At 50.4% G+C, this 22120-nt stretch overlaps 1 protein-coding gene across 2 annotated transcripts in view; it reads right to left on the minus strand.

Moving 5' to 3' along the window:
* The window catches only part of VMP1 (vacuole membrane protein 1), a 76662-nt gene extending 54660 nt beyond the window's left edge, over positions 1–22002 (minus strand). Inside the window, exons 1-5 of one of the 2 annotated variants that reach the window (XM_044430141.1) lie at positions 21884–22002; positions 13739–13840; positions 11434–11569; positions 9989–10079; positions 9663–9773 (exon numbers count right to left, since the gene is read on the minus strand). In XM_044430141.1, the coding sequence (XP_044286076.1) occupies positions 9663–9773; positions 9989–10079; positions 11434–11569; positions 13739–13814 (414 nt within the window). In that variant the 5' untranslated portion in view covers positions 13815–13840; positions 21884–22002. Of the gene's footprint in view, positions 1–9662; positions 9774–9988; positions 10080–11433; positions 11570–13738; positions 13841–17002; positions 17359–21883 lie in introns of those variants that run through there. The other variant, XM_044430140.1, reaches the window with a different exon arrangement.
* Between the last annotated feature and the right edge of the window lie 118 nt (positions 22003–22120).

The following is a 22120-nucleotide window of genomic DNA, read 5'->3' on the forward strand; positions in this document are numbered from 1 at the left end:
TCATTTTAGATGTCAAAAGGGTTTTGCGGCTCCCGGTGTTTTCTTTTGTATGGGTCCAAATGGCTCTTTGAGTGTTAAAGGCTGCCGACCCCTGAGCTAGAGGGACGAGCCCCGCGCTGAGAAAGATTCAGCACGGCTTCCAAAAGAGCCAATCCTTTTTCAAACTATGGAACTGGCTAGCACGAGATGTGGGGACGGCTGCCAGCTTGGATGGCTTTAAGAGAGAGACATTGGGGGAGAAGGTGAGCAGTGCCTCTTTGCCCTCCTCGTTGGAAGGCTGCTTTCAGGATCCGAAGCGGGAGCCCTGAGCATCCCAGTTGCTGGGGAACATGGACAGAGTGGTCTTGTAGGTTTTTCATGGGCGGCCAGTTGGCCACAGTGTGAACAGAAGCCTGGACTAGCTGGGAGAAGACGGCTTTTCAGGAGGCAGCTTTAAATATCTGCCGACACACGTAAAGACTGGAACTATTCAGTAGAGGCAATTCGATAATGCAGAAGGAAATGGGGAAGGGTTGAGTTCTAGAGTTCACAAAACCACCCTGCAACAGGATATAAAACAAAACAAATAAAACAGGATGGTCATTTAGACTGATGGAGTGTGGAATATTCAAATCCAGAGGCTGAGAATCTGGTACCGGTAGTCTCCGCCCTTGTTCCTCCAGCTTTTCCAGGGCCAACGGGCGCATGTATCATGTGCACAAGCCGTCTGGATTGCATTCATCTGTTCTGCCACTAGTTCAAACTGAAGGGGGCCCTATTATGCACATGCCGAGACGAGGGAGCCTCGGCTGTTTCCACAGTCTTAGCTACCAAGCTGGGTGGACAGTCATCTCTTTTTCTATATCGGCAGTAACGAAAAGTAGAAATGCTTTTGGTACAAAGGCACATTCAAAACTGGCTGGAGATTCTGACTTGCGCACAAATCGCTTCCTGTAGCTCCCCAGTTCGGCCTAGATGAGCAACTGTGGCCCATGGAAGATGCCTAGTTTTTGTGGCGGCACAGGGGAAAGGGAGGAGAAAAGCAGCTGCTAGCGATGGCGGAAGGTTCGCCTGCACTCAGGCTTATTAGGTCAAGGTGTGATCCTGAAACCAGGATGGGTGTCAAGGGTAGATACACACTCTGTCTGTGGCTTATTCTCCAGGAGTTGCTCTCCTTCTTAGTCTGCAGTGGACTGAGGAGGAGGAGGAGGAGGAGAGGCCGGTGCCTCTGTGCCCTGCCCGGCAAGCAGCAGCCTTGATGCGAATGCGGGTCCAGAGCGAGAGCAAGAGCAGCCGGCCGAAGTGGCAGGGAGGGTGTAGACTCACTGGGGGACGGAGCCTTGTCCAAAGGCCACCCCAGAATAGCTCCATTTGAAGCGGAAGTCCGCCACCGGTGGAACACAAACGCGGCTGAGGCCCAGTGCAGGATCACCATCAAGCAAAACTAGATGTTGCGCCTAACGTGTTTGCCACACCACAATACTCTCAAAGCCACATAATTGTGCGTTATGACATGCAAGCAAAGGAGGTTGGATTTTAACCACAGAAGCTGACCTGAGAATTTCCTGATGGGGTGAGTGATGAACACCAAAGATAAAGAAATGCATTTGTGGCCATGAGGACTAGGAACCTGTTTTGTTGTTTTTAATTTTTACAAGAAAAACGACTGTTCTTTTTTGGGTGGTTGTTCTGCATTTGAGGAATACTCATGCCTCTGCTTCTGACAAAGGATAGAATAGTACAAGGCACACCGTAAAATCCCTGAAGAAACACTAATTTTCCAGTGATTTGCCAATCGCTGCATTATTAATTGAAAAGGGCAAGTGCTGACAAGAGAGAATGTGATAGGGTAAAACCACTGAAATTCTTATTAACATCATCCCTTGATAACTTGGGGGCAAAACATTTGGTTGCCACACAAAAGACCCTAAGAAGTTTGTGGTTAGATTGGAATTTGAGGGGGTGAATGAAAATCAACATGACAAGGGAGATGGTTACCAGAAATGAACTTTCTTCTGTTTCATCTCCCCTCCCCAGTTTTTGGAGTAAATTTATAAAGGGGTAATACAGCAAACACTTTTCTATAGAGCTCTGTTTTGTTCTAAAGGGAAGGTCACTGTACATACAATTACAACTTTCTGTAAAGTTTCAAAACTTTGGTGGTTAACATTTTAGGTGGTTTATGTGAAGGTCACTGATAAATGACTTAGTTTCAGAAAGACTGCTGTGCTGAAAGAAGGGGGGCTTACACACACAAACTCAAGGGATACCCCCAAACCACTGCATTTGGATGTATTGCTAAACAAAGTCTTTATGTCCATCAAAATCTCTCCTTTTCTTACATTCATTAATTCAAACAGAAACATCCTACCAGCTCATATTGAGGTAGTTCTGTGGGATACCCTGGCCTCAGAGAAATTACTGAAATTCCCTTTTTTATCATATGCTTAAGATGACTGAAATTGATAGTATCACATACTTAAACTGCAAGCACACACAAAATAATTCTAAATACCAAGAGTTTAAAGAATGAAGCGGTGGGGGGAGGGCAGACCTGCTGGCTGTTAAAGTTTCTTAAGGTCTGCACTTCTCTTTAATGATGCAGGATTTCGAAGCCTTCAGCAGAAGTCTCGGTGGCACAGAGTGTGCCACTGAACGTCTGATGAAGAAAACAAGAGCGATTTTCTCATGGGAAAACAGGCACTCTCGTCTGACCACAACAGGCGACTCATCTCCTTATGTCTCTTCCCCCTCCTCAAAAGCTATCCCTTGTGGGTATGCTTTGTTTTTAGGATGGGAGAGAAGTCAACCGCCGAGTCAGTATCTGGAAAGGCCAGGTAAAAATCCTATGGTGATTCTGCTCCATTGCTCATCCAGTCTCTCGCTCACATCCCCGAAAGCGGTCCTGAACACCATTACTCAACGACAGGCCCCGATGATATCATGGCCTGCCAAATAAACTCTCCAGCCGCTGACAGATGCATCCTCCTCTGTGAACCGGATTATTCCCTCTCAAAGCGATTCATCGCCACCCGCCTTTCTTGCAACAGCAAATCCCTCAAGTTAGCGGTGGGCTCTGTGAAGGAGGGTGTCCCTCTGGCCCATCCCAGGTCTCTTTCCAAGCTGCTCCCAAGGGTGCCAGCGTTCCGGGAGAGTGGGGAGGAAACACCCTACTGTTTCTCTTTCTCTCATTTCTGCAACAAAGCTTTAGAAGGCAGCTGCCTTCCCCAACTGGTCGCCCTCGCGGTGGCGGGTGCAGCAGCCCGGCGCATCCACAGGACCGCCAGGTGGAGGAAAACAGGAGAACTTTCAGCCCTATTTGAATAATCTGTCAGGAAGAGGACAATTTGAAGAGATTGCCTGGGTGGGTGCCAAGTGCTCGGGGCCATCCTGGCAGACAGGAAAATGAGTCGCATCAACTCATTTGTTACCAGCTGTGGAGAAACGCACGTTATTTCACAGGGCTGGGTTGCGACGTGAGTACTCCCACGGCTGGGGTTTTTCACTGTTGGTCTCCCTCGGGATCTGCAAGCCGTCGGTAGTTTTCTAAGCTGTGTGTTCCAACAGCCCCCATTTCCCAGGGGCTCTCACTAAAATCAACAGCTTCAGGCAGGCTGCTCACTAGCAGGGATCTCTAGCAAGAGGTACGCCCACGGCATCCCCCCTGGACTGCACAGAGAGGCATCTGAAGGCAATTAAGAGGAAGCATGAGTCATCTGTAAGAGTCGTATCTGTGATTTTAAAAAAGCAGGCTTCTAGACCTCATGAGAACCAAAAGCAGCTTGAAAACATGCATGGGAGGCTCAGTGAAATTTCAGAAGCCCAGTACAACCTCCCGACATCACAAGCAGAATTTCACTGCTCCTGGATAGCTCTTTGAGCCTCTTGTACGTATTCATCATTCTCCTTCCCCCGCTCCCACCTGGCCAATGTGTACGAGAGTTAAGCATCGGGACTAGATGCTTCCTACTTTTTAAAAGACCTGGCCGATTTCGGCAAGACTCGTGTCTCTCTGGAGTACAATTTCCAGAGTCCAAAGTGTCACCTAAGCCCCGCGGCAGCTCCGGGAAAGGAGGCCCGGCTCCCACCACTGCCCCGGGCACCAGGTCACTATCACAGGCCAGGACGGAAGAGCTTTCTGAATGCTCCATGCCAGGGTTAAGTGCTCCAGGAACCCCCAGTCCATTGTGAACCGAACAGTGACCAGGCAGAGGAAGCAGCTGAAAAAAATCACGAAGGAAGCCTGCGAGACAGATGGAAGTCGCAAAACAATTCTCCTACCAAAAAAAAAAAAAAGAAAAACCCAGGCTCGGTTTCAAGACTTTTAAATCATGTTCCGGATCCTCTCTCCAAACCCAGAGCATTCTCTTTTGCCAGTAACCTGACCCCCGTTCGATGCCAGCGGTGACAACGCCGGAGTTCAGAGAGGCAAAGGGAAGACGGAGATGCGGCAGGAAAGAACGTTGTGCTGTACCGCCGAAGAATGTGCTTCTTTTATTTTCCTTCGAAAAAGACACGACGGCAGATGCGGCCCTAACCCCTGAGGGCGGCGGCAAGCGGCAGTGCTGGCCGCACGTGAAGCTGAAGTCAGCGAGCGAGTGGCGGGAGCGAAACGGAGGAAGCGTGTCAATGCACAGCTTGGTGGCAGAGCACACACTCCAGAATCCCGAAACATCTCCAGTGGAAAGGAACGGGGGCAGCCCGGCGTGGAGCCTCGGGGTGGCAAGCCGCTCTCCAGCTCGGCACAGAGCTCCTTCTCATCTGGAAAGAACAACTCGTGGCCTGGGAGCTGCAACGCCTCTCGCTATAGGTGCATCCAGCCTTCGCACTTCATGCTCAGAAACAGGCCCTTGGGCTAAGGAATAAAGGCATCCGAGGAAGAAAATGTGGGCGATGCAGCGTATAAAAGGAACAGCCATGTCGCCAAACTGACAGATTCTTCTAGCCTTGCTGAAAACCTAATTTTCTTCTTTATTCCTCCCCATTCCTGTTTCCTTCTGGGTCGTGCCTTTTCTAGACTGAAAACCTGTGGGCAGGGGACCGTTTTTACCTGACTGATTCTAAGGCCTTCTGGGACTGAGAAGCAGAATACATTATGCTTTTAGCAAGTTAAGAGGGACGCCTGTCACTTCACGCAATTTAAGGTTGATGGGGTTTAGGAAGTCCAAAGCCGCCTTCAAACACACGAGTCAAACACATGTTCTAACTCTCTCACTATGGTCAATGGGCCAAAAAAGGCCCTAAATTTAATCTGAGCAGTAGCCTTGACTTTTTAGAAGTCCACTTGTGAAAGCCAGTTCCCAGTCTTTTTCAAGTGAGTTGCCTTTTTGAAGGTGCAAAGAGTGTCCAGGCCCCCGAGATCAGCGCTGTGCCTCAACACAGACGAAGCGCTGCGATCCAGCCACGTTTTGAATGCCGCGGGTCGTTCTGGTGGCGGCATGCATCCCACAAAGGAGACTGCAGAGTCTGAACATGTGCAGAAAAGATCGAATGAGATGACAGAGTTGCTGAAGGAATTATTGCAGTGCCTGGGGCTCTTCTGCTTGGAGAAAGGGTGAGAATGACGGGACACACTAGAGATGTATACAGAGATGAAGGGGGCAGCTTCAGCCAGAACCACCTATATCCTTTCGGGAATCTAAGAATGGCGTTCCCGTCTATACCCTGCCATGGTTAAGAAGCCCTCCGCTGTCCTCTGCAGTTCCCACATGGCTGTTCTTCTGAGGAACTGGAAAGCATGGCTAATTCCTGAGGAGAGAAAAGGGAACGCCTGCCCACGGTTGTGCAAGACGGCTGAGACAAGCCAGAGTGCACGTGTTCGCATGCACACACGGAGCCGGACAACCCCAAAGGTGATGAGGCAGGAGAGGGGTGTGTTTTTGGGAGGCCCACCTGTTGGGAGCACATGCCAGCGTTGGGCTATGGTGCCCCCTTCTCCCTCAGTCGCCTTCTGCACCACCGCCTTCTCACCCCCTTCCCCCCCAGCCACTGGGCTGCCAGGAGAAAGGAAGATCGCCCTTGCCAGAGGCCCAACGTGGATTTTGGCAAAGAATTCGAGGTTCAGGAGAAGGCCACCGGCAACTCTAGCGCCGAAGGCCACCAGCCCTGGCCACAAGCAGACGGCCAGACCCCAACTAATCTATGTGCCAGCCTGTGCCAGCTCAGTGCTCTCCGTCCCCTGAAGGGGGCCTTGCTCAGCATGGCATATGACCATGCAAGCGGGTGGAGGGCTTAGAGGCCATCTAGCCAAACCCACCACTTGGGGCATGAAATCCAGGGTTAAAGCGTCCCTGACAGATGCAGCCTAGGCTCTGCTCAAACACTTCCAGGCGGAGAGAATTTACCACCCGCTACGTCACAGGTTGCACGAGAAACTCTTTTCTTCCGAAGTTGGGAAAGAGAGGGGGATTCTCCTCTCCCTCTGAGCTTTGGAGCCAAGATGCACATGATAAGAAACAACATCACCCTCTGCCAGTGTTTTCAGTCTTAAATCTACACAGCTCCCATATTGATTGTCTGGTAATATTTTAGGTCACCTTTGCACTAAAGGAGTGGTATGAAATAAAACAAAAAAAAAATTACACGAATATGCAACAATAAAAAATAATGTACACAGAGCAGAACAGGAAAAGGGGGAGGAAGTGAACACAAATATCAGATGACATTCCAATCTGGAAAGCAATCTCAAAATAAATTTGGGAAGTATTCTGTTCTGAGTCCCACTCCAGAAACCAATCACACCAGATGCCCCGGCAATGACATTTACTCCAGTACTGCACTGCTGCTGAATCACCAAAGTTCTCCAGGCAACATACAATACAGTAAAAACATACAGACGCAATTCCAAAATGAGCAAAGGCCGAAAAAATAAAAACAGAACAGACAGAACTAAGACTCGGGAAGAGCAGCAAAGAATAAAACCATTAGGACACGGTAGAGCCAGATTAAAAGAATTCATCACAATGCCTAGGAGAATAAAAAGGTTCGTCTGCTCCTGAAAAGACCCTAATATAGGAGCCCAGCAAGGCTCCCTGGGGCACCACCACTAAGACCACCCTCTTATACCCACTTTCCTCAGTTCATTTAGTAGGGGCACCTAGAAGAAGGACCTGGTGCTTAAGATCTATGAAAATGGTACTTGATTCCTAGATCTTCCACCTTCTACTCCGCTTCGCTGCACGCCAGCTTTCCCCAATCTACTATATGCTTCAGATGTGTTAGAATACACATCCAGTCAACACTACCCAGCATGCCTGACTTTGCTGACTGGGGGATGATGGGAAGCATAGTTCAACACACCTGGAAGTGGGGTGTATCGCCAAGTTAAGAAAAGCTATTATATAAGGAAAAGTACGATTAGGACAATACTTTATTCCCCAGCACATCTTTTTCATAATTTTTTTTAACAAAGCTGTGAATTTCAAGAAGTGAAAAGCAGTAGTCAAACACATTTCACTCCAGGTCCAATTTCTAAATCACAAACAGCTCCTCTGCTCCGCTCGCATTGCTCTGTATGGGCTCGGGAGCGCTCGGAGCCTCGGGAACCGGCAGCTCTGGAAAAAAGACCACGGCTGACACATCATCCCCTCGACTTGGCTTCCAGACCTTCCGACAGCCGGCGCTGCACATGCTTCCTCTGGGGCGCGCGCCTCACCCTCCACTTTCGGCATGACCACGCCCTCCCTGCATCACTCCGGTGGAGGGAGAAGCATCCGGGTACCACAGGGACGCTTTGCAGCCACATCGGGCGTGATGAGCACCAGCTCTAGATGAGCTTTCCTTGCCTGCCACCACAAGCAGAAGAGCAAGACCGCAGGGAGACTATGCCCTGATGCACAGGCACCGGACCGTCTTGTCTTGAGCCAGCCAACCAGGGAGCTGAGCGGTGCAGCAGCGGAGTTGGGGGCTGCCACTCACGGAGGGGTCCTTTTACTATGTCTGCTGGGGACACGGAGGTTGTGAATGCCACTGAGGCAACGATTCGACTCGGCCGGGCTGCAGATGCAGAGCTGAGTAGCGACGGGGATTTCCAAAAGAATAGGAGTGAAGGCATCACATGTGGCAGATCCCAGCCCCAGCCGCGAAACGAGGATAACTCCAAAACCACGGACACCGAGTGCATGGCACCGGAGGAACCGTTCATGCAAGCTGGCAGTTTTCGGCACTTTGGCTCCGGCAAGCAGCTCTTGAGGCCAACGGATTGCTCACTTTCCAGCAGCAGAACGCAGCACCGTGACGGTTATTTACGAGAATAAACAAGCTGCAGTTAGCATTTGAGGGTTCCACGGGCTTCTGACGCTTTCAGCAGTCCCCCTCATGGCCCTGCCAGGTAGGTCAGCATTAATATGTGAGGAGGGAAGCAAAATTGCTGCGCGGCAGCAGCTTCTAGGAGGAAGTGTTATGGGAGTTGTAGTTCAAAGCAGTGGGAGGGCATGAGGAACAGGAAGGCTAACCAAAATGGGGTGAACACAGGCCAGGCATACAGAATTATCACCAGTCTTCTAGAACTCCGAGATCCGAAGCCGCAGAAGCCGTGCATTTCAAATGCAGCCATTCTAAGCCCAGGAATTTATTTTCTATTCCAGAAGTGAACACAGCCCAACCATCTTTCCACATCAAGATCTACACCAGTTTACTCCAATTTTTCTTAATTTCAGGAGCATCATATGGAGGGGCAGGGGGAAGGCTGCTGCAGCTACTATTAAATCAGTCAGGTGCCAAGAATCCTTGGTCATCTACTTTAAACCACCCAGAGAGGTTCTCTCCATCCCTCCTTAGATGAATCACAAAAGAAGAGACCAGTTTCCCTGAGCAGATTCAGAGTGAGGCCAAGTGCAAAGAAGTGAGGCCAAGTGCAAAGAATTCTCACCCATCAAAATCAAGCCAAAGGAACGAATTTTCAGACAAGCTGGCACTTTTGCCAGATGGACCTGGACTGTGAGATTTATTTTTCTGCAGTGTTAAAAATTCCCTTTCTATATAACAGGCCCCTCACCTTTAAAAGATACATTACAGAGAGAGTTTGGTTCTCTGTACCTCATGTTCCATCTCCATTTACAGCGGCTACAGGAAGAAGCAAAGCAAAACCGAAACTATGCAAGAAGTAAGAGTTTTGGCACCATCGGCTGGGACAACAGCTCCATCTAGCGTGATAAGCGACACACTGAACAAAGTGTTGTTAGAATCCTAAGTGGTCTCCTCGGCACAGTTTTTAAACCATGATTTCAAGTCTCGACGTGTTCACAGAGACACCCAGTGGCGGGTTTGGGCAGGTTGGGCAAGACCGTTTTTCCAAAACCAAGTAATGCCACGGCAAGTACCTCACTCAGCTTCCTACATTCTTACATCCCCTTGAATAACCGCCACTGTCTTGCCCACTGTCCTGAGATGAAACAATCCGTCTGCTCACATCACGAAATTTCCACGTGACACAGAGCTAGCTGTTGGCACAGTGGTTGGATCGTGCCGGCAAAGCACACCGCCAGCACCAGCCGAGTTACTTACAGAACAATCTTTCGCAACCTGGCGCCCCTCGGAGGTGTGGGGCGGCGAATCCCACCATCCCGCGCCAGCCTGGCTGAGCGCTGCCCACCATATCTGGAGGGTGCGAAGTGAGGAAAAGCCGTGACGAACACACACACACAATAAACAGTGAGGTGTGCGCACACCATGCGCTTGCTTACCAAGTAGAGGAGGAAAGTGTGCAGACCTGTTCCAAGTCCGACCGAGGACAGAATCCCCAAGCCTACCCAGTAGGCACACCATAAGAGCTTCTTCTCCATGTAAAGCACATACTGGAGAGGAGGGAAAAAGGAGAAAAGGGGAAGTTAAAAGGTCACCCACGGGGGAGAGAGCAAGAGCTAAGCACAGCGGTCGGCCCTGTTATTTAAATGTGTGCCTCTTGGGGTGCTATCAGCTTATCCGTGAGAAGGAATTCTTCGTCAGAAGAGCATTAATGAGAAAGCATTCGTACGAGCATAAAAGCATGTGGAAGCAGATGAGCCATTACCTGTTGATGCGCTCCCTCGATATAATACGCGGACGTGAGGACTGCCAGCAGCACTAAGAGCGACACCACAATACTTCGCCGATGCCACAGCCTTGGAGGGGTGGAGAAAAACTGCCGTTAGAATCGCAGGCCTGGGAAAGGGCCCCGCGGCCATCGAAATCCAGATCCCACACCAAGGCAAGACACTTGAGGTCTCTGTGCCTGCCCCACCTCCCACGTCGGCCTTTCCCAGCCCGGCTGGGTGGTTCCAGGAGGGGACCAGGCTGAGGAAGGCAAGGCTACGGGGCACCACAGGCTGGCCCAGCACGGTGTCGGGCAGTAATCTGGCTGCTGGACTCGAGAGACAGGGGCTGCGGTCCCACCTTGGCCCTGAGCTTCCCTGGGCCACTGACTGTCCAGCGACCACACGGCGGATGCCAGCCAGAAAAGCCGAGCCACTGACTTTGCTCTAGCAAACCAACTTTGTAAACCTGGGCGGGTCATCTCTTCTTCTGAATTTTATCGATAGGAGCCCCTCTGGGAAATGGGGTACAAATGCAGTAAATACATTCCCAAAGGCTTCTGTCTTTCCCTTATTCTCTGGATCCCCCCATGAGCATGTGACTAAACCCCAGCCCTTTCCAAGTCCAGCTCAGTCTGGCAGTGCAAGGGTCAAGGTGTCAACTATTGCCCAGCCTGATAGGGGACAAGCGGCTTGGGAGCAAAGTCCCCTTGGCCATTCCGAGCCCAAGCCACATAATCCTGAACTTTGCCCAGCCAAGACATTCGTGGAAGCCACATAAGCAGTAAATGTTTCCCCAGAACTCCACGCTCCGACCCGGCTGGACCTTTACCGCCAGCCTGGCCTCATCCAGGCTGAGGAGTGCTGATGAATGAGGGCACCCTTCCCCCATCCCAAGGTCTTCACGAGAGCAATCTGGGGTCCCCCAGGAGGGGGTCCCCAGTGCCCATCCAAAATGCAAGCCAGTGATCTTAACTAAGCGCTCTTCATTTTGGCCAGGGTGCCCAATTCTTCCCACTTTTTTTTTAAATCTAGGGTTATCCTGATGCCCACCTTGCAGTAGTAAGTTCCATAAACTAGTACTCTAGGACTACAGCTCCCATCACTGGTTATACTAGCTGGGCCTGATGGGAGCTATAGTCCACTGACATCTGGGAGGGGCACACATTCCTGCCCCCTGCAGCCATAGACTAACTCCATGCTGTCTGACAGAGCATTTCCTGTGAAAGGTTTGTACAGGTGCCCCAAATTCTGGTTTTATGAGGAAAGATAATCATTTCCCCCACTTCTGGGGACTAACGAAGACACGAAAAAGTGGGACAATGATTCTGGAGGGGGAAGATGGGAGGAGGAAGGGAAGGGAAGGGAAGACCAGGGCGCTATAACTTGGGCCTTTCACCACCACTGCCTGAAGAGGAGAACAGTCAGGAGAAGTATTCTTTACTTTATGGTCCATTCTTTCAAGTTTATGAATGTTTCCAGGGAAAAATACTGCAGGGTAAGAAGTGGTTTCTTCCAGAGCACAATACTCTGCCGCTCGTCTCGCTCCCGCCGTTTCTGTTCGCTCAGCGAAGAGGGCTCTGCAGAGGGAGGGCAGGAAGGAAAAATGGGCGCATTATCAGAGAAGAGAAGCACTGTAGGAAACGACAGGTTTCGTCCCTCAGCCCTGCACAAGCTCTGGGTGAAATGACCATCGGTCTCAGTTCTTGGGGGGGATTTTCCTCTGGGGCCCTAGGCCTCCGAAGCCACGACCTGCCGCGCTGATAGGGGTACTTGCTATTTGTGATACTTGTATGCTCTAAACTTGGGATGACAGAAAGGCACCACCGATTGGAAGAGGCACTCCAGAGCTGGACAAATGGTCTGATTTTGAGGGCCACTCCCATGTGCCTCTTCATTTCATTTAACACTTAACATGCAATATACATTAAAAGCCACATACATACAAATGCATGAACAAGCAAGCAAAGACACACACAAATGCGCTCCCCGGAGAGGCTCGCCTGGCGCCGAGCTTACATTCTTTTCGGCGCCAGGCCAAAACCTTTTTATTCAATTGTTATTTTAAAAATTAGTATTTTAGTTTAACAGTCGCTTTTGATTTAATTTATTTTTACTGGTTATATGTTATTTATTATATTGCTATGGATTGCTTTATTGTATTTTGATTTTAATGACTGTAAGCCGTCCTGAGATGCCATGCATAAGGGACAGCATATAAAAGTTTTAAATAAACAAACAAGAAAAGTTCAAGGTTTGATTAAAAACCTCATCATCTGCTGCCAAATGCCTTAAAAAGGGTCTTAATTTGATGTCCAGAAGATAACGATGTTGGCACCGGGGAGACTTAGAGAGAGCATTCCACAGGGGGGTGGGCATCAAAAGGGCCCTCTCGTTTACTGCCATTTTCTGAGCCTCCCTTGGAGGACAGACCTGGAGGGGGGCCTTAGGTGGCAAACGCAACATCCAGGTAGGCTTCTGCTGGGAGAGGCATTTTATAAAGCACTGCCATCCCTAGCTGCCACGTGAGGCTTTACAGGTCAAAAACGAGCGTCTTGAATTGAGCTTGGAAACCTATGGTTTCAGTGTTCTAAGGCAAAACATTATGTAAAGTTATCTGATATCATGGAATATGATAGGTTAGTTAGGTTAGTTAGTTGTATACTAACTGCAGCTAGATTCTCTCTGGAGTAAGTATACAAACATTCTGTTCCCTAGAGCAGAAGCTGCAGTGTATGCTGAACCTTTCCAAGAGCAGTCCTCCGTCCAAGTTTATTTCTGGATTTCCCTCATCAAACCATGTCAAATTGCAAATGCGCTTCCCAATCCAACTTGGCCACCGTGAAAGGAGGAACGGAAGCGTGAATTGATCCGGGAGGACTTTTACTGTTCTAGCAATACGAGAGGCGAAGACTAGATGGCATGATAAGCCTTACTCCAACAATAGATCCCTTCTGACTGAAGTAGAGGCGCCGAATCAGCTTTACAGATTTTAAATCCTTGGTTTACTGAACGCCCACCTCTTTCTTTCAGCTCTAGATAGGCCCCAAATTATTAATAAAAGTGCACCAACCCAGTAATTTATGTATGGACAATGTTTTAAAAATTTGGGACAGAGCTCCAGGAAACTGGGCTCAGATGCGTACAGGGTGAGAAGCTAGCATATGTAGGGCTTGATCAAACTGCTTCTCTAACTGTTTCTCCTTCTGGTGCCGAAACAGTGCCCAAAATTGTGAGTGGGGCTGTTCCCTGGAGAAGCAGAGAGGGCAGGTGGGGGAGACGGGGTGTCCCCAACTCTCATCACCCTTGACCATCGGCAATGCTAGCTACGACTGCTGGAAGTTGTCGTCCACGGCATATAGGCAACGCCAGGCTGGGAAAACCCGGACAGGAGCACTCGGCAGAGGGCCAAGCAGCCTCCCTGGGAGACGCCTTCAGCGGAGGAGAGTTCCCCAGCGTCCGCAGCGGGCGCACCCCACTTTCGAGCCACTCTCGCCTGTCGAAGCCTCCGCCTCGAGTCCAGCTGACAGCCGCTTCCCTGCCATTTCCAGCCATTGGTTCCCGTGGGAACGGCAGAGAACACCTCCCACACCTTCGACATGACACCCAAAAGACAGGTGGGGGCCATGAAGCCCTCCTTGGGCACCATCTGCAGTGTCTAGTGCCTCCCATTGGTAAATCAGCAGTAGTTAAAGGAACGGAAAGCATCTTGGGGCACATGAAAGGGGTTTTCGATCCGTGGGTCATACCTGCGAAGTTTCCATTGTGTTGCTCTTTGTTCATTCCTATGCGCCTCTGGTCACAATCTGTGTCATTCTCTGCCATTTCATAGATCAGCCACTTGCAGGGACCTGATGTCAGAGACACACATGCAAAGCACAGGTGTTAACAGAGGTCCGTCCACAGCAAAAGAGCTGGGTGAGCCTCTCCGAGCTGGGGTCCGCCTTTCCGCTTGCCATTCTCCTGGTGGAGGACTATTTCACTGCCTTCTGGAGAGGGCAGGAAGGCCAACCGGCCACGATCCCCTCTAGCCGGGAAGTGAGACGCGGTGGGGACAGGACAACCTCACACTTGCTCTGCCCTTCGGAGGTTCCGAGAGCGAGAGGCTCAGCACTAGACGGAAGGACGGGACGACCGCGTTGCCATGAGCGAGCCCCGGTGTGCGAGTGCACCGACGCTCACAATCACAACCACCCTGACTGCCACAGATCACACGATCCAATGCATGTGAACCAGGCCACAAAGTCCACCAACTCATTAAAAGAGCCAACTGCAGGCGGTTCTCTTCCAGCAGAAGTGCTCAGCCCTGCAAAGACTTTGTGTGCAAATACAAGACAAAAGATCTGAAACATTCCCTTTGTGGTAGGAGTGGGGAGAGAGAAAGAAGCAAGAGGCTTCAGCATTGTTTCAACCTCTGAGTTTCTGGCACTATTTGCATGAAACCGACACGGACCTCTGCCCACAAGCGGTTCTTTGTGACCAGTCAGTTTCGACAATGCTCTAGTCAGCCTTAATAAATCTCATGGTGTTATTCCTCTGGGGAAGATACTGGCTGCTAATTGAAAAATGGCATTGTTTGCAACGTCGGCAAAGACTGATCGGGGAAACCGGGGCTGTCACTTTGCAGTGAAATCACGCAGCAAGGTGTGGCCGGCCGGCCTCAGCGCCAAAAACATTTACAACAGGAAGAGTTTAAAAACTTGGCTTCTCCAAATTCAGGTGCTGATGGACCGGTAACCTGGAATGCAGGTTACAACAACCACCCTTGCTCTAGGGAGCGCACTTAATCATACACTTTGTTGTAGTGAAAGACCAACGATGCTGGAAATGTCACATTTCAGGACATCTTCTAATCAAACAGCTCTTGATCAACTTACTAGAGCCCGACTTAAAAGCAGCATGCTATAACAATCATGATTTCTTAGAAAACAGGATTGTTCTCAACAAAACCATAGGATATAGCGAAAAAGAACCACACTTCTATAATTAAAACAATAGGTTCTCCCCTCTTTCCCCTGCTTCCCAACCCCACACAAAATATCTTAACATTTCAGATGCACCTGAACAGAGCTGGGGGGGAGTAAAACTTTTAAAAATTCCTAGCCATCAGAGTTTATTTTTAGGAGTTGGGTGAGTTAGGATTTTGGGTGTCCTTGCCCCAACCCCAAAGCTGCCAAGCAGAGTTTCTAACATATAAATGGCGACAGGTTATGCGCAAGTTGCCAAATTAAAATGAGCCGCAAATAAGTCACAATAGGATATAACGTATTAATATACCTTAGGTGCCTTCGTCTTGGAGGGTCAAACCGAATGGTTGGCTGTCTAAAAAGCGCAGAGGAAAAGTTTACTGCCCTCTCTGAGATCCAGAGAGGAGAACCGAGCAAAGACGCAAATGCGCCTGTGCAGTTCTGCAAGGTTAAGACAAGGGGTTTCTTAATGAGCTATTAAAAACAAAGAAAGAACTCAGATATTTTTAGCATAATGATCACCCAAAAGGAAGGAAAATTAAATTAGTTCAAGAACTAGAACAAGAATCAGGACGACTCTGAAAGGCATTCCAAAGTGGCATGGAATGACCCAAGAATGCAATGCTTTGGTGAGCGAAAGGACTACAAGTTTTCTATTGAGGTGGCAACTCACTTGCACGACTCACCCCTTGAAGGAAAGTTTAGAAGCCTGCAAATCTCTATTTGGTTCAGAAGCACACTTAGCAAAGGGGTTTAGTTTTCCTCTCTCTCTGTGTTTTCTTGCAGGCTTCAATGGGATAAATTAGGAGCCAGAAATCTAGCACTCCCCAGATATTTTGGACTGAAACTGCCAAAAGCCGTGGGAGCCGAAGCCAGTGGTCAGGGGTTATGACGGCTGTAGTCTGGAGAGGGTAATGTCCGATTTGATCTTCAAGGTAAAAGCTGCTAAGCATATTTACAAGCCAAAGATTTCTCCATTAGTCCTTCCTGACCTAAAATTTGTGGCACCTAAATAACGTTTGAAGGTACCTGTTCTTCCTTGCCCAGGTGTCTGTTCAGGTGACTACTTTAGAAGTCCAGTGTTGTTTCATCCACAATTCAAAGAATTCCCCTTATAGTTTATGCATTTATACCCACCCTGCAAGCCTTCAGTCAAACAGCTTCCATAGTGGCTCAAAATAATATTAACATTTGAATCAGTATATTGGTCCACTCCAATGTTAAACAAACAGTACTGACGAGCAAATAAAAGCAGCAGATAAAAACAGTAAGAATTGAAAACTTTCAAGAGCACCAGAGTGATGCCGTGGTTAAGGGCATGGGGCTGGGACACAGGCAACCTGGGTTCTAGTTCCCACTTGGCCATGGAGCCAACTGGGTGACTTTGGGCCAGTCACAGACTCTCAGCCCAGTCTACCTCACAGGGTTGTTGTTGTGAGGACAGACTGAGAACAAGAGGAAGAGAATGGTGTAAGCTGCTGTGAGTTCTTTAAAAAAGAAAAAAAAGGCAGGATATAAATCTAACAAATAATAGGAACGGGCAGCAGAGGAGCCTCTTGAGGGAGAGAATTCCACAAACTGAGATGCCACCACTAAAAAGGCTCTCTCTGGTTGCCAGCACCCTTGGTAGAGTCTTGCTCAGTGATCTCAACACACAAGGCAAGTTGAACATGGAGAAAGGTACTCTCCCTGAGGTCCCAAGCCATAAACGACATCCATTTTGGCACACTTTCAGGGCCTCTAACTACTGTACTGCAGGAGCCAAGGAAAACCCATGCATTTCCCCAAACCAGGCAGCCTTCGTTGTTGCAAAGAGCAGCAGGGCCATGCCACCTGAAGAATGCAAAACGCAATCCCTCCTCAGCCAAGCAACCCTCTGAAAAGGAAGCTGCAGATGTTGTGTGTCCTTAGATGACCCCTGGGACAACAGGTGTGCTTTCATCCCAAGATCCATTACCAGAGAAGCTTAGCTGTTCATGTAAACAACACACTGCTAAGTACGCAGCTTCCCTTTTTTTTAAGCACTGCAATTCCCCAAATCCTCACCGATGCCACAGAGCTCCCAAGCGACGTCCCAGCACAGCACAGATATGGCATAAAATTTGCCACTGAGAGGCAGGATCAAAACCCCCTCCCATGTTGTATGAGCAGTTGTGTTCTCCTTCTTAGGCTTACAGATGTTGCAATAGCTTCCTCTTGGAGGAGGCGCTGAAGTCTGGGTGGGGGGCATGGTCTCTTCAGTTGCGCAATATGCCCCATTCCCGTGGCACCACCTGTAAATGCAGAATAATCCCAGCACCCTACTTGGTATGTGGCGGAGACTGGCGCTCAACAGGGAGGGCCAGGGGACAGGAGTGTGGAACCTTTTTCTGCCCGAGACCAAACTCTACCTTGGAATATTCAAGGGTACTGTTCCAATAGCGGCTGGAATCAAACTGCCCCCCACCCCAAAAAAAGGCCACCAGGCTTTAGCTTAATGTTCCTACTGCTGGTAACTAAACTTTGGGAGAGGAATTTCAACTTTCAGAATGGGAGGAAAGCACACAGAAGCTTCCAAATGGCTGGTGGGGAGGGGAAAGAGGCAGAGCTGCTTGGGGAGAGGGGCAGAAGGCTGGCTCAGGGTGCCAGGAAGGTGGAATGTAGCCCCCAGCCCTGACGTTTTGCGACGCTATGGTAAATCACAGAGCAAGAAGGGTTTTTAAAAGGCTCAACAACTAAACAGGCCTTACTGGGGAGGAAAGGAGCAGAGTTTCCAGGGCAAACGCAAGGGCCCATGCGGGCTCCCTACAGCCTGCCCTCACTGACCAACTGGTATGCGGAGGCACACGATTCTGCCGAGCTATCAGAGAGCCGTTGACAGACACAGCCTCCTCTGTCAAGTTGGTTTAATCTCGCCAACGCCACCTAAACTCAGTGCTGCTGCTTAAATCCCTGGCAGTGCCGTGAAACTCATCAGTCCATTCAATTTTGGCTCAGCTAGCCTAGGGCTACCTACTTTCAGCCAGAGGCGAGTCCCCAAGCTCCTGAGCAATGCGCTTGCCCAGCCACTGGGGATGCCAGAGAAGTCCTGCATGCACCAGATTCACTCTGCCACACACCTATGACGCAACTCGCGCAAGTGGGCCAAGTGGCCCATTGACAATTCCCCCGTGACCGAGCAAGCCCGCAGCAGCGATTCTCCAGGGCTGCCACAGGCATGCTGCTCCGGGCCAGCAGGAATATCTCTGCATCGAAGTATTTCTGGTCAACTCTCAGCCCTCCCCCGGCTGCACAACACATGGGCATACTCTGGCTGAGCACAGGCAATTGCCAAGTGGCTCCATCATTCTTCCCAAATGGACTTTCCGTGTTGGGAAATCCTGTGTTGGAACTGTCAACAAATAGCATTATCGAGCCAGAGAGGCTGCTGGCCTAGCTCCCACAAGGTTGTTCTGACACCAGCCAACATGAATCAGTCGGGAAGCCACGGGGGGAATGCCCTGCCAGGGTGGCTGAAAACAGAGCCACCCCCCCTCTGCATACCGTAGCTCTCATCCCCCTTCCAACGACAGGCTAGGAGACTCCACCACACCTCCAGAGGCTTTTCAGATTACGCAGGCATTAAGCAGCAGCCTATGTTTCAATTCAGGTCATCAGGTCCATCTAGACAGGAGCCGTGGACTGGTGGCAACTCTTAATGGAGGCCTATCTGGAGATGCCAGGTTTGTGCCTGGGACCTTCTTCAGGTAAAGGTGTGTTCTGCCATGGAGACATGGCCCTTCCCCCTAGACTAACCTTGCACCTGCCCTGCAAAATCACACTGCACATCTCGGAAGCCCGTCTGATGGAATCCCAAAATTCCAGATCACACCTTCTGAGCAATCCGCCTCCACGGCCATGAGCAGCTATTTCTGACCCGCCTCTACTCCAGATGCTTTCAGATTATTCAGTTACTTTGGTACAGAAATATTCCTGCTGGCCCAGAGAAGCATGCCTGTTACAGCCCTGGGGAATCCGTGCTTTGGGCTCGCTGGCTTCCAATCCAAAAGCTAAACACAGCCCCCAATTTTAATCTGAGTTGGAGCAGCAGCATAGCCAATTCGTTCTCTGAGAAATATTGCTTCAGAAAGGTGTGACTTTCTAACCACCCCTTAGTGAAAAGAGGTATATTTAGCTCATGAATTCAGTTCCTCACAAGTCAGACCCAACAGTTACAAGGAAAAATAAATTGCACTCCACCCCAGCAGCTTCTTTCCATTCAGCAATGATAACTCACCCTAAAAGCCAATGTGGTGTATCAGCAAAAAAATTAGATTCAGCTGAAGCAAACACAAGACTGACATACCTTTAGTGCAATCATAGGTATGGTTATACAGGAAAAAAAACCCCTACATCTGATTTATAGGGTTTCCTTCTGTCCAAACATGCACAGAATGTTATCCTCAGTCTCTGGGCACATTTTCACATTGAATAAAGGAATGTTAAGGTGACAGAAGCCTCTTAATTAACTGACCTGTAACCCTTCTGTTTTATACCATAATCTCCTCCCCCCAGTTCCTTATTATGCTTGTATTATACACGCCAGTGTCATCTTTGACACATATCTATAATCTGAGGAGGTAACCACTGATGCCTAATCTGGCAGGGCTGCTGCTCTGAGAGAACACAAACCAAGTTTTGTGGTAAACATTCAAACAGATCAATCTCAAGGCTCGGGACTTTCCTTGTCCACATTTTGTGAGGTCTGCTCTTCAGCGGCGATGCCTGCCTCTGCACTACCCTTAAAAACAGTATACATAAATCAACGGTATGGCTGAAGCTGTAACCGTGTTTGTTCTGCTTAGAAGTGTCCTCATGCCTTCGCAGGGGCATCTTTCTTAGAAAGCAAGGTTCAGATCTTGGCTTTGCAAAAACAATACCGGATTCATGCACTAGAGGGAGCAGATGACAACGGGAGAAGAAAGGAAAACTGGTCAGGTGGAAAGGTCCGGACAAGTGGATGCATGGATGCCTTCTCCCTGAAACTGGCCCTTTCAGAAAAGCAGGCTGCTATGACGCCAGTCACCAGTTTTTTTTTCCCTGGGGGCGATTCCCGGTATCCTAATGTCTCCCCTTCAAAGTTTCATTGTTGGTTTGCTACCACAATGGAGGAATCCAAAAGGAAAACTCCTGTATTAGGAGCACTAGAAATACACCGGAGAGGCTTGGAAAATTAGACATGGCATAATTCTGGCCGCTCTCAACAATGGAGACAACCACTGGCACCACAGTGCTGGGTGTAAATGTGGGGAAGACAGACCCAGAGAGAGGCTGAATCTTTTCTTCTCCAGGGGAAAAAAAGAAGAAATGGGTGAGTGAGGTTACCACACAAGTATTACCTATGTTGTAAGCCGCCCCGAGGTTTCGGCAAGGGGCGGCATAGAAATGTTAATAATAATAATAATAATAATAATAATAATATGGGATGGCTAAAGTGCAGGGTGAAACTTCCGACTGTGTTTGCCATGTTTGACCCCTCCAGTCATTGTAGAAAACCCAAAAAGGGAACCTGGGGAGGTGCAGCTTCTCGAAATCTCACCGCACTCAGCTGCGACAACCAACGAATTTGACAATGAAGCATTCTCCCCCAATGGTGAATGACCCATGATCCTACAGCCTTCCTCAATGTAGAGACGTGCACTGCACTGCACTCCACAGCAAAGCTTTTGGACCTTTAATAGTTGGGCACAGGCTTCTCCTTTCTCAAATATATCCACAATTACTATCTTCACCAGCCTGATGCTCCCCTCCAGATGCTTTCGAGTACAACTCCCATCATCCACTCCCACTGAAGCCAGGATGCACCTGAAGGGCACCTGTTGGGGAAGGCTTGCATCTGTGCAAATCGCCTCTTTCCAAATCCTCATCATCATCAGGAGGAGGAGGAGGAGCCTTCCTTGGAACTGGGTCCAAAGATTACCCCACCAAGGCACAAATTAGGAAAGCCAGTTCTGCTCAGCAATTAACCCCCCCCCCCACACACACACACAGCTTCACGGCAAGGTGAAACCAAACACCGCAGGAGCACTTCGAAGCCTCCACTAGAATTTCAGCCCCTGCTTTTCTTGCCTCCCGCACACTGTCGGCCTCTCTCAGCTGTGAACCCCCCAGGGACAAAACCCTGCTCCTTTCACAGAAAAGCTGCACTTATCTGTAGGATCAGCGCCACCACGTAAGTCGCCAGGGGGGCTGACCACCAAGTGAAACAACAACATACAGCCAGAATAGAAAGGAGAACCGTAACAGGCACCACGACCGCACAAAACACCGACAGAGGGTGGACACAATACGTACATACACACAGAGAGAGGGGAAGCAGGGAGGGAAAGCGAAGGCCTTGAGAGGCAGTGCTGCGCAGTGGTTAGAGCCCCGGGCAGGGACTCGGGAGACCGCCCAGAGAGCTTTGGCTATGGGCAGTACAGAAGTGCAATAATCACCATAATCAGGTGCCGGTCACTACTGCGCCATGAGGCGAGTTGCACCGGTGCGAGCCTTCCCCAACAGGTGCCCTTCAGGGGCCTCCTGGCTTCAGCTCCCCCCACGGGGCGCCACCGGCGGACGCAGCCTCCCCGCCTCGGGCCGGGAAGGCGTGTAAATGGGAGGGCGATTCTTCCCACGGGGGGCACCCCAGGCCCACCCACGTTTCTCCACAGCGAGGCCACACGAGGGCCACCGCCTCGCCTCGGGACCCCAGCCGCCCCCTCCTCCTCCTCCTCAGGAACGAGGGGCTCCCCCTTCCCCGGGCGGCCCCCCCGTTCTGAGGCGGCGGGAGCCACGCCGCGGAAGCCCCCGCCCTCCCAGGGACCAGGCGCGACGGGGGGAGGGGGCCCCGCGCGCGCGCCCCTCGAGCCGTGTCCCTCCGGGCGACCCGTACGCCCCCGCGGCGGAAGCCCCAGGCGCCCGCCTTACCCCACTCCCGCCGACGGGCCCACACGCGGCAGCGCCGGTCCCTCCGCGCGGCGGCTCCGTCCAGCCCCGGCTCCTCCGCCACCGACGCCGGCAAGTGCTCCTGCTCTGCTGCTGCCGCTCTCGCCGCCTGGTCGCGGGCCAACCCGGAAGTCGGGGGCGGGCCCTCAGCCCCTCGCCGGAAGCCGCTCTTGCTCGCCGCGTCCCGGCCGCCCTTCTGCCGCGGTCATTTCCGGTCCT

The sequence above is a fragment of the Varanus komodoensis genome, unplaced genomic scaffold, assembly GCF_004798865.1.
Source record: "Varanus komodoensis strain SLA01 unplaced genomic scaffold, ASM479886v1 scaffold20_1, whole genome shotgun sequence".
NCBI classification, from domain to species: Eukaryota; Metazoa; Chordata; class Lepidosauria; order Squamata; family Varanidae; genus Varanus; species Varanus komodoensis.